Source organism: Plectrocnemia conspersa, unplaced genomic scaffold (assembly GCF_051122295.1).
Source record: "Plectrocnemia conspersa isolate PC_06_02 unplaced genomic scaffold, ASM5112229v1 ptg000014l, whole genome shotgun sequence".
NCBI lineage: Eukaryota > Metazoa > Arthropoda > Insecta > Trichoptera > Polycentropodidae > Plectrocnemia > Plectrocnemia conspersa.
This window is the reverse complement of record NW_028277178.1, coordinates 19608872-19627457: the sequence shown is the minus strand read 5'-3', so window position 1 is coordinate 19627457 and position 18586 is coordinate 19608872. Positions and strand designations below refer to the sequence as shown.

Sequence of the window (18586 nt, the reverse complement as noted above, 5' to 3'; positions counted from 1 at the left end):
TAGACATTCAGAGCATCATATAATTTCACTAGCTCATTTGAATAATACTTTTACTGGTAGAAATATATATATACTGGTTAAAATATATTTGAAACTCACTAGTAACAATAAAACTTTTTTGAAAAATATACATTCACTGTAGCATTTGTACATTGCATGTAAATAAATAATGATAAGTTTGTTAATGTATATATTACTACAAATGGAAAAGTAAAAATAACAGAAGAAACTCGATGCTTTACTGAGGGTGGCAGACCGAAGATTAGATGATTTTTTCGTTTTGGTTGTCTTTGGGGCAGCCAGAGTGAGCATCTGTGACATTCCTTTCGCACATGAAATAGTACTTTTTTGTGACATGCGTTGCAAACTGGCTAAGCTTGGCCCTAATGTCAGGCTGCAAGTTTTACATCTTCCCTTATATATTTATATGATTGCAAAATAAAATTATCGCTCAGAAAGATATATAAGTTAATTATATCGAATTTAATTTTATTAATGTAATTTAGTTGTTAAATTATTTTATTTATTAAGTATTTGATAATGTTATTATTTGCGTTATTTCCGTTCAACATTTTTTGTCATAAACAAACGTCAACATGGCAACACTAAGATTGACGTTTGCTCGTTTGACGTTTACGGAATAGGCGGTTTATCTAATCACATTTTTTTATCACACAAGTACGCGCCAATTTGAGTATTTACTCGTTTTGAATTCAGGTTAAGGTATTATAATTGCAAAATATCGTACCGTTGCAGAAATTCGTCCAGAATGAAAGTCATATTTTTGCATCCCGACTTGGGAATCGGCGGAGCCGAACGTTTGGTCATCGACGCGGCTCTTTCGCTGCAGAACCGAGGCCACGAAGTCCAGTTCTACACGAACCACTACGACCCGGCCCACAGCTTCCAGGAGACCAGAGACGGCTCGCTGCAAGTGCACCAAGTCGGATCGTGGCTTCCTCGCTCCATTCTCGGACGATGCAAAGCCCTATGCGCTTACATGCGCTTCGTGTACGCCGCGCTATATTTAGTTTTCTGCGTTATACCGACTGAGTTGCCAGATGTGATATTTTGCGATTTGATATCTCTTTGTATACCCTTTTTGAAGTTGTCTCCCAATCCCGTCGACGTGATTTTCTACTGCCACTACCCGGACAAGCTCTTGACGACGCGCCGGGGTATATTCAAGCGCTTGTATCGCGCTCCGTTAGATTGGCTCGAAGAAAAGAGCACGGCCAGAGCCGACATCATATTAGTCAACAGCGAATTCACAGCCAAAGTATTTAAAGAATCTTTCCCGACTATTAAAATATCGCCGGACATATGCTATCCTTCTATAAACACCATCTTCTTCGATAAAGCGACGCCTAAGTCTCTAGCGGACGTAATAGACGTTCCGCCCGATACTGTCACGTTATTATCGATAAACAGATACGAACGTAAAAAGAATCTCGCTCTAGCGTTGAAATCTTTACATACCCTCAAATCTATTCTAACTATAGACGAATGGGATAAGCTTCATTTAGTAATGGCCGGCGGTTACGATCCGATCAATTCGGAAAACAAAGAACATTACGAAGAGTTGTGTAATTTAGCATCCGAACTCCAACTCATAGATAAAGTGACGTTTTTAAAATCGCCATCTGATATTGATAAAATCTCTTTATTGTGCCACAGTGATATTGTCGTTTATACTCCTTCGAACGAACACTTCGGTATCGTTCCTTTAGAAGCCATGTATTACGCGAAGCCGGTCGTCGCCGTGAACTCCGGCGGTCCCACCGAAACCATCGTTCAAAACATAACCGGTTTCTTGAGCGAACCGAGCGAAGCGGACTTTGCCAATTCTTTAAAAAAAATCATTATAAACTCTGACTTGAGATGTAAAATGGGCGAAGCCGGCCGACAGAGATTCATAGCTAGATTTTCTTACGACGCTTTCACAGAACAACTAGACAATATAGTGAGAAAAACATACAAAAGAAAATAGACTTAAATTTATAATACATCAGTAGTTACGCATGATTTTTTAAATAATAAAACTACGATTTAATAAAAGTGAAAGATTTATTATTTCTTTTATATACATATTTGACTGTTGAAAAAATGTTTATAAATAAATACTATAAATATACGTATCACAACATTTTTTACATCAAAACTTCAATACGTTCCTTCTTGCAAAGGATCGATAACATCCAATTGTATATCGTACTGTTGATCAAATCCTATGTAACAATCGCATACCAAATACAAAGTTATTATTGTCCTTCCTGCAATTTGTAAAATATTTTATATTATTAGATGTATTTATTTTATAATACGCATATACAAGTTTACATTGTAAATATATTTCGAAATTAAATATACCTCGATTGAACGGTGTGAAGAAATTAATTTGTTGCGTAGATTTAGAACCCCTAATCGAAGCTCTCTTCAACGCTAGCACTTCCTTGTATTCCATCGATCCTAACGTCAAGAACCACGATTCGTCTTTTCCTCTCGGAAAACGCGGACAATACACTGAATTGGTTCTTCCGCCTTGCCTAGTCATCTCCACAATTATTGTATAATCCTGATTTGCATGTACTTCCATCCAGTTATCTTTATGTGGTGGTTGATTCACTAATTTATTCTTTTCCATTGGACTATCGCTCCATTTACCACGTATGCTAATTTTTAAAGTCACACTTGGCCAATCGCATATAACCTACAAACAAAACGCATTTATTATCAAACATAATTATTAAATACAAACAATCTCCTTGAAAATAAGTACGAGGATCAAATGAAAACCTTAAAAATGCGTTACAAATTCAAAACACTGCTCTGTTGCATTATATACATTTAGTTTGAAGATAGATGGCAGTACCAATCAGCCACACACCGCACTTGGAGCAATGAAGAACATTGAAATGACAAATCAACCCTTTAGATATGATATGCCGATATATATCGGCATGTTGGCTAGTCAGTGGTCTTTTTTAATATTTAGATTTCATTAAAATTAATAGTATTTCATTGAATGACATGCATTTTTCTGGCCAAATTTAAGGAGGGGAATGTCCCCACCTGCCCTTAAATGACATTCCTACAGACAAGACTCTTTCAACACTAACTTGTGTTTCTGGAGCTCCTGAAACCACCATGTATTTTTATTTTCCTCTCAAAATTCAAAAATGTTTTTATTGTTTAATTTTTGTTAATGGTAAAGTTATTCAATATAAATTCAATGTCCACATCTGTAGAGATAGGGATTCTATGTGTCTCTATTGCCTCCTCTAAATCGTCTAGCTTTTCATCGGACGCTTCACTATATGATCGTGCTTGTTTTTTCGTGATTTAAATTGATTTCTCTAAAAATTGTAGTTTGTCCTAAATATTTTTTAAATATTGCAGTTTGCACTTTCTGTGACGTCGAAAGTAGAATTAGATAATGTGTTTTCAAATAAACTGCTCCTATCATACTATCACTTACTAATAACAATATCTCCCTATTAAATAATTGATTACATAAAATATCTGCAAATTTATTTTTGAACATGTACCAAACTAAAATTACCCGATATTTTTCTTTCAATTCAACTCCAGTTTTCGTTCCGACAAAATGTCCTGATGCAAATACACTTGAAAACTTGTATTGAACGTCTTTGAGACTACGTAAAAAAATTATATAATTTTGTATCTTTTTTGTTATTATATAAATATTTAAAGATTTCATTTGACTCGCCTTTGTATTTAAAAATATCAAGTGTTTTTGATATTAAATAAAATACCTTATATATTTGTTCTATTTGTCCTTCGTCAAATTCTTTTCTCAAGTGACGCGCCAACACTTCATATTTATTCAAACAAGCTGATTTCAAACCAATCGGGAAGTTACAAGGCTGTCCCAAAGCTTTGGACATTTCGTTGAATACGTACAAATTGTACGATTCAACGAATGGTAGAGTTAAAAATGGCGATTCTTCTATCCACCTTGCTTGAATGACCATCTGCATTACTTGCTGGGAGTGTAATGTCGGTGCTAAATAGCCACGTTCAGCACAAGCATCGATCATAGCCTAAAAAAATAATGATTGACAAATAGTTATTTTATGATATTTTTTATATGAACTATAGATTAGGTTTTCCTAATCTCTTACTTATATAAACAAATATTCAATGCAATGACGCAATATATGTTGATTAACCGAATATTAGTAGCAATTGTATAAAAATAATCATTAAATTTTAACCTGCAATATCCTAATTGCTTGATCCAAAACCGATTTAAGATCAGTCAAATAATCTGTACACGGCAACTGGAGACGTGAGAAATGCGCTTGAAGTAATAATAGCGTTTTTGTATGAGAAGAATCCATCGTTAGAGGGTCAACTTGAATCCTACACAACTGAGCGAGCTCCCTGCAAATATACATAACATAAAAAACACAAGCATAAAATATTTTCATCATAAAATATATTACCCGTTTAATATATCTTCATTGTGCCTCACGGGCAATTCGTTGTATTCATGAGCATCACTCAACACTTTCAACATATCGTCCGATCTCAGATCCGACGACAAACTATTGGTGAAATGCTTCATTGTCTTATGCGAAAGGTAATAATAAGACGATATTCTACCCATCCATGTGCTCGTAATTGTACGTTCATCTTCGTCAATATCAATGCAAGACGCGGCCGCTAAAGTATCTAAAGTTTGCTGGACTAAATTGGACAGATAATGATTGACGTCTTGCGGTTCTAATGATTCTAAATTGTAATAAGAAGGATTTTGTAAGAGTCTTCTGAAGAAATACGTCCATGTTAAATAATCTAAAATATCTTGTTTTGTATGCACAGTGCCTAAAAAAAGTACGTTATTAATATTTATAGATTTGTTATATTTGTTAATATAAATGATATATTACCAGCTACAATTTCAGCGTTAATATGATCAGGTAGTACTGCCAAAATACTGGATTCAACCGGAAACGGTTCATATAAGAATTTCTTATAAAAGTTCTTCTTAACGTCATGAACTAAAACTACGGCTACACCTTGATTGTCATACTGTAAATTATCATACATTTAATAGATGAATTATTTGAGAATCAGCTTATTTAGACTCACTTGAGGTCTTCCAGCTCTTCCCATCATTTGAAGAACGTCAGTTATAGGCATGTCGACATAACGCTTTTGCTTTCCATCGTAATATTCGGTTCCTTTAATCACAACTAGATGGGCCGGAAAGTTTACACCCCAGGCTAGAGTCGCTGTGCATATGAGAATCTAAAATAATGATATTTTAATGTAATAAGGGTATATTACAATAAATAGCATTAATGTGGAATTGAGGAATACTTGAATTTTTTGATTGACGAATAATTCTTCGACAGTTTTTCTATCGCGTTCTTGCAACCCAGCATGATGGATGCCAATTCCGAAAGCTAGCGTTAATTTTAAATTGGCTTCTTTAATGTTGGAGAGTATCAGTTCCATTTCGTTCTCGCTCATGTGTAAGAATTCTTTAGGATTGTCTTCGACAGCAAGATAAGCTATTAAATCTAAGGCAGTCAGTCTAAAATAGGTAAAATAATTGATGTATTGATTTTAAACAAACAATATAAAACAAATTTATTCTTATTTTATTAGTGTACGATCCACAGTTGGACATTTACTGAATTTAACATCACCAATACAAAAAAGAAGCATTAAAAAATTGTATTCTAAAAATGATGAACAAAAATAGTTTTTATCCTGTCAACACCATTATATATGCGACAAAATTCCTGTTGTATAATATTGTTCACTAGATTACATACGACTTTTTAAAATGGAATTATTATTAATTTTACTGTACCATTATTGTTTGATTTTTACAAATTACTTTCATACATTGATAAAAAGGGATTGAGTTGAATTTCATAACTGTATACATATAAATATACACATATGTACCTTGTTTGCCTTCTACTCGACACAAATACGAGAGCAGGCGATGTCGGGGAATGTTGACGTATGGCTTGGAATGTCGGCTTGTTCATCGACAACATACGAGGACAATAATGCCTCCCAGGATGTCCCGAAATGTGTACTTCCAACGGAACCGGCCGAACGGATGGTCTAAAGTTATAAAGTCCCATAATCCCTATTCCTAGCCAATTCGCTAAATCTTTAGCATTTGCTAAAGCTGTAGATAATCCTATAATTCTCAGCGTACGCGTTGTATGTGATGCAATAAAATTCGTTCTGAAATGATCATTATATATATATATATATATATTAAACTGTTGATATTATTTTAGTTACGTGTTTACCTTGAAACGATAACCTCCAGAACCGGCCCTCGATCTTCGCCCAATAGATGTATTTCATCAATAACTATGAGTGCAACGTCTTTAACGTAATCTCTAGTCTGCCAAGATCTACTGATACCGTCCCATTTTTCTGGCGTTGTCACAATCACATGCGACTCTTTGATGGCTCGTATATCAGGCGAAACATCACCGGTCAATTCAACAACTTTCTTATTGATCTTTTTCTCTAATCTAACCTTCCAATCGGTGATTCTTTCTCTAACGAGCGCCTTCAGTGGTGCTATATACACAACCTTTAAAATAAAACAATGTATAAATACTTTAAAGTATATATATATAAATTATTTTGATCATACCTTTGCCGTTGGATACTGCTTGAACACTCTAAACATAGCTATTTCAGCGGCTATAGTCTTTCCCGATCCAGTCGGAGCGCCGAGTAGGACATTATTATCCGTGTGATATAAACAGTGGAAAATTTGTGTTTGTATAGGATTGAAATGTGAAAATGAGTATAACATTTCAAAATGAGGGTCATTCAGTGCCGTTACAGGTAAAGGTTGCAGTTCCAATAAATCTATGAAACATTCAATATTAAAACACAAAATACTGACAATCAGCAAAGTTCCCGAAACAATTAATAAACTGCTGCAGTTATTGATAAAATATCAGATATATTGCATATTTATACATACCGGTATGTGGAGGATGATTTTCTGGTAATATAAGATGTTGAAAACTCAACGGAAGATATATCTGAGGTCCTAACCATCTATCTGAAATTCCTCTGACGTAATATTGAGGCGGAAGAGGTTCGGCTAACGGAATAGTAATAACCAACTCTTGTGGTTCACGCATCAAAACCTGCTTCTTTGAAAGTAGAAAATATTCGGAATGATACATGAAATTACTTTCAGGATCTTCGACCCATATCCAAAACGCTTCAGATGTTTTCCCGTGAACTCGATCATTCCATCTGATATCGAAATATATTTATAAGTATATTTATATATCGAATATGGTTTGATATAAATGATACATACTTAAAATTAGGAGTAATTTGCAATTTAATCTTTAATATGGTTCTTGTGATTGGATGTAAAGACGCTTCCATTTCTAGAGACGGATATTCTTCAGCGCATCTTTTAACGTAGGAAGCTTGCATAGGATGGCGTAAAACATCGCCTATAAAAAATGATATTATAAATATAAACTATTCTTATTCTTAAATATGATTTATTTGAATTATTACTCAGTTCTCTATTGTCCATTTCGCGTATATCTTCAATGCTCAACTTTCTCTGCTCTATTTTGTCGATTATACCAAAAGGTATGCTACGAAATTGCCTCATCGGTGATTCAGAATCCCATTGTTGTAGTTCTAACATTTTAGATAAAGTGAGAAATCTTCCAGCCATTACTGCGTTGTTTTTTCTTAACACAACGTCGAAAAGCGCTCGAGTAATACGGACAGCGTTCTTTAAAATAATATATTAAGTAAAAAAACTATTTTTTATTAATATAAAACAGTTTATATACCTGACTGATGTACGATAGATCAGAAATCAATGAAAACGATTTAACGTTTCCTCTAGATAAATACGTTTGTATCAAAATGTTAACTTTTCCGTGAAGATTCTCAGATCCGCCCAATACGTTCACCTCGCAACACTCCGATGATAATTCGTCTAACTCTTGTAGTTCATCGTCGCGTACCTTCAACTGTTGAAATTCTTGAGAATGGGATATCATTGCAAACACGTCGCTTTCGCCCATGATCGGTTTCATCATATCGTTGAATATTTCTACTGTGTCATATTTTATATAAAAATGACTAGCGGTTCGTCCAAGATCTACAATTTAATTTACATTATTATACATACCATTTTAAAAACGCTAATAAAACATACCTGTGATATTGAGATCTCCAGTTCGTTCGTTGTATCTTATCATACAAGCTTTATCTAACGCCATCGCTGCCGATTTTATAAGGTCTTTTCTCTTTTTTTCTAAAGAAGGATCTTCTTGCATATCGTGATAATTTAAACCGTACACCTGAGGATTTACTTTCATTCGTACAAAAAGATACGTGTAACTGAGCCATTCGATAGCTTCTTCGATATTCGCAATAGTTCCCAAACATATCTAAAAGCGTTTTTAATTATATATACATATGTTACAGTGAAATTATATTTTCACTAGAATAAATACAGTTCCACTAACTTTCAGCGAATCATATCTGAATAAATTTTCACTGGATATATATTTCTACTTGCGAAAATATATTTTAACTGAAAAGCGCTAGTGAAATTATATACTGCTCTAAAACTATAGTTAGGTTTAGATCTTTTGTTAGATCAAATTGGGTTTGGTTAATTCATTTAGGTTAGGTTTGAACAGTAAATAGATATTTCACAACTGTCAAATTCAATTTCATAAGCGTTTCACTAGCCTTATTTTCGTTAGTAGAAATATATATATCTACCGGTGAAAATGTATTTGAATATGATTTCATTAAAACGCCAGTGATAATATAATTTCCCTGGTAATAAGCATTCACTATAAAGTAATATTAAAAAAATATTTACCTCAGCGTTAAGATTATCGGCTAGACACGCAATAAAGTTACTTTCGATAGGGAATTGATTAGTTAATAGGGACAAATAATGCGATAGTTTATCGTGTGAAGTTATAATAATTCCAGTTCCTGATTTGTCGAATTGTGGTCTTCCGGCTCGACCGAATATTTGAAGTACGTCTAATATTCCCAAATCGATGAACGATCCGTGTTTCGAATCATATATCTCTGTTCCCTAAAACATATTAAATTAATATATGCAATCCGTTGAATAATAATTAAAATATTTATCAATCATTACTCTTATGATAACAGCATGAGCTGGTAGATTTACTCCCCACGCCAAAGTAGAAGTACAAACGAGAACTTTTACATAGCCATCGGAGAAATATCTTTCCACTAGATTTCTATAAAAATAATTTGATACAATTTCTATGTTTAATTAAAGATATTGTTGAATGTTTACCTATCGCTTCTTAGCATGCCAGCATGATGACACGCAAAACCGAATTGAAATAGTTCACCTAACTGCCTATTTCTGCTCTTTGCTATTGCTTTCTTGGCGTTATCATACCCGATGGAATGCTCAACTTCGAACAACTGTATTTTACCTTTGTTTTGCGCCATCTCTTTCAAAACCATAGCCGTGCGATTAGTGGCATTTCTGGCATGCACAAATACCATAACTTGATGACCTTTCTGTACCATATCGACAACTTTATCAAAACAAACAGTGTCCATATCTGTCATCTGATATTAAAAAAACATTATTTATTAATTAGTTTTTAAAGATGATTTACGAATATTGCTATAAAAAAGAATGTGACTATGACTTGTTCAATATTGACTAGCCTTTGATATGTTCCTGGTTACCATGATAGAAGAATTCATCTCAAAAGGCAATTTAAGGTTTGAGAGCCCCAAGGATGTGACCAGTGAGACGCTTGGTGGAATCTAGTTAGTTTTATTACATTATATTAACATATGTTGCGACAGACGATAAATGGCGATATGTTTTCTACGAGCGGTGGTGTAGTAGCTGGAGGCGGTATGTGTGCGTTCATGATCATATGTTGTCCGCGGGGAGTGGGCGTCTGCTGGTCTCTGTTGGTGGCTGTTTGTGACTGTTTTCTCCTCATCGGAGTCCAGGTTTAAGTGTACAGGGCTGTAAAGCTTGCTGACCAATCACAATCATGCAGCGATCATCCACCCAATAGATGTACTCGTTTCTTAGAACAGCAAAATAAGTATACGCCTTTAGAAAGCGACGATGGGCATTGTCCAAGGTCGTATTGCATTGGAATGATAATCTTGTGAATCCAGTGATTTATTATATCCGTGACCGTTTCGCTACAAAGAAATATTTTCTTAATGACCGGGAATATTTATAGTAAGAACACTTTTTTTTTAATCATAACGAGGGCTTTTGTGTGGTCCACCCTTTATACTATTGTCTTGTTTCCTTGTTGATGCGTGATAATTTTGGTCACAGTAAATTAACGCAAGTTTTGAGAATAATACGTTTTTAAACGTAGGCATCTAGTCACATCAACTCTGTTACATTGAGCAATTTTTATTTTCATTTATTTTGTCAGGATCACACATAGAATTGTGTGAAAAAGAAATAAATTTATTTGTTATTAGTATTTGCAAATTGCTTAACAAGTGTATTTGTCACAATTGATGTATGTAACGTTCGGAAATTAAGATGCATTAAGTAAATGCATTTCCGAAACAAAAACAGGTCAATGTCTTTGCAAATACAAAGGAATGTCTATTATATTGAGTGGAGTGTGTCAATCCCGCTACAGCATTGTCAAATCTCTAGTTGTTATGCAAAAACATTCCAATACGAAAAGTAACTGACAATAAAAAAATCTGTTTCCACCCCCAACTCGTCACATTGACCCAAACGTCGAAAGTAGGAATAGTGAAAACCCTTTTTCTATTTAGAAAAGCTTATATAAGCGTATACACTACACACTTTGACCAGATATTTCCGACTTGAAGACATGAGAATCCAGAAAGTTCGTTATTGAAGCAATTTTTTCAAATTAAATTTTGTCAGATACAAGACTTACACATGCTTGAATAAAAATAATAGATATTCATATTTATTTTTGTAGCAATATTCATCAATCACTATTTATAATAAAATTAATATATGCATATATACTTACTTGTAATAGAGGTTTTGTATTTTTGACACCGATGAAAATCTGAGACAATGGCACTGGACGGAATCGTGAATCAAAGAAGAAGAGACCGATCTCGGGATTGACACGTAAAAATCTTTAAAGACACATTGAACATCAACTAATACATCACTTATTGCAAAATTAAATAAAATAAAATATACCTAGCAACGTCAATATAATTAGGTAATGTAGCCGATAGACCGACAATTCTAATCATGTTCTGAGAGGATTCTACTTGACGTAGAGTTCTTGCTACAATCGACTCGACAACAGGACCTCTTTCTCCGTGCAATAGATGTACTTCATCAATGATTAATAGCTTTACGAGAGACGTTAAAGCTACATCGCCAGTACCCTTTCGGGTTACGACGTCCCATTTCTCGGGGGTGGTTACGATCATTTGCGTCTGTTGAATCTCAGTTTTAGTAAGCTGCATATCACCGGTCAATTCTTTAACAATGATCCCGAGAGCGTTCAAACGTTTGCCAAAGTTTGCCGTCATTTCAGCTGCTAACGCTTTCATCGGAGCTATGTAAATAACCTGAAACACGTTCGTAAATAAATACGTATATAAATATTCGACATAATATGTACAAAATTACTTTGAATTTATTTCTCATAATAACATCTCCTTCAATATGTTGACGTAACTGGTGAACGATTGTCAACATAGCGACATTAGTTTTGCCAGCACCAGTTGGCGCACAAATCAGCAGATTTTCATTTGTGTTATAAGCTGTAGAAAACACAACAGACTGTATTCTATTCAAACATTTTGTACCTTCAAACGCCATTTGTCCAATCTACATAAAAAACATTAATTAATATTTTTTATTAATGAGATAATAATAAATACAGATTTATATTTACATTATCTAATGATTCAATAGGAACTAAATTTTTCCCAACTTCTATCGGCGCCGGTTCACTTAATGGTATAACAACTTCCTCATATACATTGGTGTTATGCCTTTCAATAGACTCGGGGAGTAAAATTTTAGTTCCATTTATAAAACCTGAAACATAAGCAGAAAAAATTCTTAAAGAAATTCAACCAATAGATCTTTATTACTAAGGAAACAACAATAAAAAAAATATCACATTAAAATATATATAATAAAAATCCTACCTGCAGATTGTTTTGCTTTAACTTGACAATCGTAAACGTTTGGATAGCAAACTTTGCTTACAGCAGTTCTTTGTCGTTCCAAGCGTTCAGTTATAGGAAAAGATACAACGTTGTTTGATTTAGAAGTAAGTGCTGCAATCCTGAAAAATTAAAATTTAATTACTACACATAAAAAGAATATCTTAAATTGTATTTATTTATATAAAAATAAAACCTTTTTTCTCTCAAATAAGAAGGATTAAAATCTATATCATCATCGTCATCGTCTCTGTTTCTGATAATTTTCTTCTTTCCTTCTTTCCGTAACTGTTTCAGTTGAAGCCGTTCATTCTCAGATTGTACTATAACGGTCGATAGATAATGAGGCTGTGTTAATTCATTGTCTATAATAAAAAAACATTCATTAATATGTAATACTAATAATAATATTAAATTTAATTAAATAATATATACTTTCGGACGATGGTGGAACTTGAATGTTGTTTACGATTGAATTTCTATGTTGTAAAAGATCTTGTATAAATTCAAATCTATCGAAACCGAGCAAATCAAACAAATCATTCTGAAGCTCGAGATTGGTTTTGTTCGATTTCAAAGCCGTGATAATCGAATTTAGAAACTCAGCGCTCGAAACTCCAGAGGGATTACCGCTAACATAATATTTTTGTAATTCATTATCCAACCACAATCTATTGTACTATAAAACAACACTATTTTATAAAATCACATTAAAGTAAATAAACAGATATGTTGATAAATATATACCAATATAGATGAAGAACTAGCTCCGGATGAACTTGGTTTGGTATATTTATCATTTACATGATTTTGCGGCTCAGACACTTTATTGTATTTCATTGAGAAATTGTTTATAATGTCTTTAGTGGGACGACTCGGTTTCATATTGGAAAGTTTTAGGGTTTTTCTTTCATACGATTCGCTAATTGATGTTTTGCAAGGAATATTTTCACCCCATTCTTTATTATCTTTTTGGTTCTTTTCCGAGTTGTTTTCGATTATCGATTTACAATTGTCGGATATATAAGAAGATATATTCATCACAGTCTTAAAACAATTAGTGGATGATAAATATTTTTTTATTTAATTGTAATAATAATTATTTAAAAATTATTTACCTCGCATATATCGTTAGCAACGTGGTTTGAAACGTTACCAAACATTTGCTTTATTGTAGAAAAATTCTTGGCAGATACCTGATGTTCGTTTATGAAGAGACGCAATAAAAAAACTGATGCATCATCGATAACTTCTTGAGGTTGATCGACTCCGACCAAATTTCCAACTAATTTTCGCAACATGTTGAGCTGTTTCCTAACATTTTGATTGTTACTGGTATCTTTTTCTATTGAATTGAATAAATTTCTCCATTGCAAATTTCTAAAAAAAATATATCGTTTTATATAATCAACAAAAATGTGAAAATTACTAAAATAATTTATGAGCTACAAAGCAATATAACATAAATGAACAAATTATGTTTATAGTGTAAAATAAGTTTATCATTTGATCTAAACTTTATACCGAAAAAAGTGTTTTTAAAATTCAAGTTCATATAAAATATTTTTTCGTAGAAATCTGCATTCCTAAATGCACAAAAAGAACTCCCATCCGTCAAATATAAAGTAAGACAATTCTAATAAATTAAACCTAGCTTTTTAATTAATTCGAGTTTCAAGAAAAAGCTGATAAAGGCTCTCAAATGTAATATATACCATTCAAACTTATTCAACAAGTTTTCCAATAACCCAATGAGGTTCTTTCGTAACTACTCGAATAATCGTTAGCAAATTATTGTAAAAACTGAGAGAAAAATTACGAATATATTCGAATTTATTTTTTATTCAATATTCGAATAGTTGAAAACTATGAAGAATTGAGAATCCTAATTACAATCCATCTCCACATGAATCGGAGTACAATAAAATGTTCCATTTTATTTGAACGGATAAAAAGAAAATTCAGAAGATATCTCCAATAAAAATAGTGATAACAATAAATAAATTCGTCCCGGGAATTAGCAACTGCGGTTGTTTCTAATGAAAGCCCAGGTAGGAAGTATAGCGGAAATTTTGAGAGGTGTATATGTAGTAGTTTAAGAGCTGAAACTGCAGCGCATTATACAACTGTAGCTCTTTTTTATGTTTTTATACTTGCAATGCAATCTGCATTGTGCAAAATCGAACAAATAATTATTAAATGTGCCTTTGGCAACAGCAGATCGATTATAGGATGAAGTATCTGGAGATATAAATACCTTTCATATTTCATATAGAAAAAAGAATAACCTTCTGATCCGAAATAAATTTTAAATTTATTGTTTCATTTCGCTTATTTTGTTGATCTTTATTTAATACAACTATAATGTATTTGTATATATTTTTTATATGTATATTATTACAATTTATTATATTTATTGTAGCTATAAGATAATAATAAAGTGCAAGGAACAAGATGTCAAACTGTTAGGGTCTATGTATGTATTTACAAATAAATTGACTTCATATAAGATAATTTATAGATAGGCATGTATAATAAATTATGATAAAGTAAATAGTGATAAAATTGATAAGATTATAAATTAACTTATATAGAAGATTTATCAAAGTACAGATTTCATAAATAAAAAGCTAATATTATAAACGTGGAACAATACATAAAAGAAAATTTGATTTAGTTCGTAAAACCCAAAATATTAGTATCAATAAATTTAAGGTATTGACAATAATATCTATACAATAAAGACTATTAACCCTTTGAGCGGTATCACTCTTCATGTATAGTGGTTGATCTTTCACTGTTTTGAGGTACCCCAGATAGTTACATATATGTAAAACTGAAGAAATAATAAATAAAAAACATTATATTTATATAATACTTTTTTTAATTTGATTTAATGTAAATGATTTCCATAGAAAATAATATCAATAAATTAAAGAGTAAGAAATAAATGAACATAACAAAAAATATTTTATATTAATTTTATAAAAATTATTGTGAGCGTCTGAATTGATATAATAAACCCACAAAAGCCGAATAATATATTAAATATATGTAAAATAAATTAACGAAATTAAATAATAAAAAAATGTTCAAATAAATCGAAGCAATAAAACGTTGAGAATCACTGATTTTTTTTATAATTTACTATAAATAAGTTAAGATGAAACTCATTAATATGTTGAGGGTTTGTAATAGGAAAAACATTTTAATTGAAGAATAGCTGGGCTATTGTTAGATGGTCTTTAATTGGTCATCAAAAATATGATAGCAGTGCTTTTAGATTTTAAAAGGGCCGTTGAAACAATACATACAATATAAATATTTTAATAAATCATTGTTAATAATGGTTGTATTGTAATGGTCTTAAAATTGGCAAAATTATATATTAATTTTAGTAAAAAAGATATTTATTAAGGAGTGCTTCAAGATTCTAAATTAGGACATAAATTATTTATATTATTTACATTTATTTGCGGAATAAACATTAATATATTGTATGTGTGTGATAAAATAAAGCCAAGTTAATAAAATAAAGTTAAATTAAGTATTGCTTATAATAAAATATTAATAAGATACATTACAACAATCATTTCACTTATTGTGCAATCATTTTATTTTTAGGTATCCAATAATGTTTATGCAAAAAGAATGAGCGAACCTTTAATTATAAATAAAAATACGAAAATAAGAAGCATGAAAAAGATATTAAGCATATTGTAATAAATATGAATTGGTACAAGTATTTACCAACGAGAAAGTTTAAAAATAATAAAAGTAAGGAATTTTACTCAGGGTTATTATAGTTTATTATTATTTACCTAATGAAGTGAAACATATATAAATAATAGATAATAAATCAATTTAAAATACCTATTTGTATCCTTAGTTTTGGACGATGAAGTTTTATCTGCTTTTAATTGTCTAGTAGGACCGTTCGACCAACGGACCCTCAGTGACCGAGAAATACGGGGAAGATCCATATTTGTAGCCATCTAAAAAATCTCTTTTATTAATATATTTTCATTTTAAATCTATATAATCACTTAAAAATAAAAAAATAATTACACAATATTGTGAAATAATATATATATTTGATATATTCACAAAATATATATTTAATATATATTTTATTATAATAAATTATATGAGTTGATTGTTATATATAAATATGAGTTAAGTATTTGTAAAACTATGAACTTTACAAAAAAGAAGTTACATGCTGCCGGTTGTGACGGCCACAGTGACAGCGATTAAACTGAGTTGCCAGTGGAATAATTTTACGGCTATTTTAAAGGAGTAGCGCACAGACAAGGAATATATAGAAGCGGCGTTTGCTGTGAAAATCGAACTACGTCCAAGTCGTAACTCTGTCCACTGAGTCAGTCGGTTTTGTCATGACGTGTGCGACAGATCTCACATCATTATTTTCAAAATTCGCTTGTGTATTAAATATTATGTGGGGCTTTTCAGTTGTAGGCTGTAAAAGTCATGGTAGAAAACTATCAAAGAATAAAAAAAAATATGCGTCACTCGAATCGAGTGACGTATAAAAAAACGTTTATTTGGAGTAACTCGATACGTCTCGTGCACTGAACTTAACCGACGTTTAAAATATACGAATTTATTTTTAACATTTATATATACATATACGTTTATTTGATGAAATATGCAAATATAAACAAATAAAAATCTAAAATCAACTATATACCGGATTTATTACCACACAAAAATTAATTATTTAAAAAATATCATCAGTGAAATATTTAGAAAATTTGCGATTCATCTTTAAGATTTTGTGTGAACTGCGTTTTTTTAAGTATCGTTGATTTAATTACAGATTTCCCAAGGATAAATGGAAGACTGCCAGTGATAGACCGCTTTGAACTCCCAACGATAGAAGCACATTTGTTCGAAACGTGTTTCACTAGCTTTATTTTACACTACCAAAAATGGTTTTCGAAAAATTCATGCGGGACTTTTAATTAATTTACAATCGAATACTTCAAATAAAGATTTTGCGTCCTCGGCAATGGACTTAAAAACTCTTTCAGAACATCAGAAAATAAATTTATAAGATACCCCAATAAAAGCGCGAATATTAAATATTTACAATCTTTTTCAGAAAATTGGCTTAAAAAGCTCACCCTTCAACAAACAAAAATACAGATTAAAAAATAATAACTGACCTTAAAATCAATAGTTAATATATAAGAGAAACTTGCTGTGATGTTTTATTTAGTAAAAACGATATTTTTCATGTTTTTTCATTTTGTATTATAAGTTTAAATATAGTTAACTCAGTGCCAAAATTAAATAAAAATCAAATTGGCAATATGGTATTAAAATCTTTCACGGACATAGGTATATTTTAAAATCTACACGACCATTTAATACAATTAATTAAAATAATTTCTCAAAAATATTTAGATGTTAGAATACATTATTTATCAACGACGCGCTGATTTTCGGCAAGTGAACTTTGGCGACGGGTGCCAATTAGACACAGATTGAGTCGCTGCAGTAGTATTTTTATTGAGATTCAATGAAGTTACATGCTTGATATTCAAATGAGTGGACAGTGAGCTGGGGCCGCATCGCTCATGCGAGCACGCCGAAGTCGCCAAAAGAATATGTGTTCATCACGCCTGTGTCCCAGAGTACCATCAAGCTTTGATCATAATAAAACTTGAATAAATACATATATAAATAAGCTCTCTATTAAACTTGATTTTAATTACATATATACATGTATATTTTAAAAAAAAAAAAATATTTTTGCTTTCACTACAACAAATGACCCAAGAAATGAGCAATACGTGTAAAATATTAATTACATTTAATAAATTTGGAGCTTGTGTTTATTCGTTGTTATGCGTATTTATTTAATAAAAATAATATGCAGTTAGCTTGTCGGTCTCGGCAATATCAACACAGCAAGCCAAGCGTGCTCTTCGTCGCTGCTCTGTCGTTATTCCCGCTTCGTTTGTCGCTCTGAATACCTTTACGTCCTACATACAATTAAATAGATTCGTCGAGAGTTTTAAATGGTATCTACACTATTCTGCTATATTTTATAAAATATAATTAAAATAAACAATTTATTGCACATTCATATTTATAAATTTTGTAATATTTCTTTTAATTCACATGATTGTCTTTTATTTTAATTTTGATCGTTCTATATTTTTATCTTCTCACCGTATCCGTTTCACGTTCTGACCGTATGCTATTTTTATTCTAACCTTATGGTATTTCTTCTGATCCTGAATAATAAAATTCCGACTGAGATTTGATTTTTATTCTGACCATTCAATTTGCTGCCATAATAAAATTAGGGATTTTTCAATACATGATT

The 18586-nt window shown here is 31.7% G+C and overlaps 2 protein-coding genes across 3 annotated transcripts; one reads left to right on the top strand and one right to left on the bottom strand.

The window, feature by feature from the left end:
* Positions 1–607: 607 nt before the first annotated feature.
* On the top strand, positions 608–2393 carry Alg2 (alpha-1,3/1,6-mannosyltransferase Alg2). Its single transcript, XM_088204535.1, has 2 exons — positions 608–678; positions 757–2393. Exon 2 carries the CDS (start codon positions 770–772, stop codon positions 1988–1990), a length of 1221 nt encoding a protein of 406 aa, XP_088060661.1. The 5' UTR covers positions 608–678; positions 757–769; the 3' UTR covers positions 1991–2393.
* Positions 2049–16636, bottom strand: obe (activating signal cointegrator 1 complex subunit obelus). Of its 2 annotated transcripts, none has more exons than XM_088204488.1 (30): positions 16448–16636; positions 16102–16223; positions 13347–13608; positions 12976–13275; positions 12664–12907; positions 12425–12593; positions 12211–12350; positions 11952–12097; positions 11684–11884; positions 11243–11622; positions 11064–11175; positions 9350–9633; positions 9185–9290; positions 8894–9118; positions 8216–8450; positions 7845–8158; positions 7558–7783; positions 7349–7490; positions 7001–7281; positions 6662–6882; positions 6306–6598; positions 5947–6237; positions 5350–5566; positions 5119–5277; positions 4917–5058; positions 4470–4851; positions 4239–4407; positions 3777–4064; positions 2371–2710; positions 2049–2273 (listed from the first exon to the last, which is right to left on the bottom strand). In XM_088204488.1, the coding sequence occupies exons 2-30, from the start codon at positions 16221–16223 to the stop codon at positions 2164–2166; spliced, it is 6501 nt and encodes a 2166-aa protein (XP_088060614.1). In that variant the 5' UTR covers positions 16448–16636; the 3' UTR covers positions 2049–2163. The 2 variants fall into 2 exon arrangements, with proteins under 2 accessions (XP_088060614.1, XP_088060613.1); XM_088204487.1 differs by lacking the exon at positions 16448–16636 and adding an exon at positions 16297–16433.
* Between the last annotated feature and the right edge of the window lie 1950 nt (positions 16637–18586).

Coding starts and splice junctions, on each gene's coding strand:
- obe (XM_088204488.1), bottom strand. CDS start 16,223: ATGGCTACAAATATGGATCTTCCCCGTATTTCTCGGTCACTGAGGGTC. Junction 6,238..6,305: donor CTGGAGGTTATCGTTTCAAG/GTAAACACGTAA, acceptor TGATCATTTCAG/AACGAATTTTATTGCATCAC. Junction 4,408..4,469: donor AATGAAGATATATTAAACGG/GTAATATATTTT, acceptor GTATATTTGCAG/GGAGCTCGCTCAGTTGTGTA.
- Alg2 (XM_088204535.1), top strand. CDS start 770: ATGAAAGTCATATTTTTGCATCCCGACTTGGGAATCGGCGGAGCCGAA.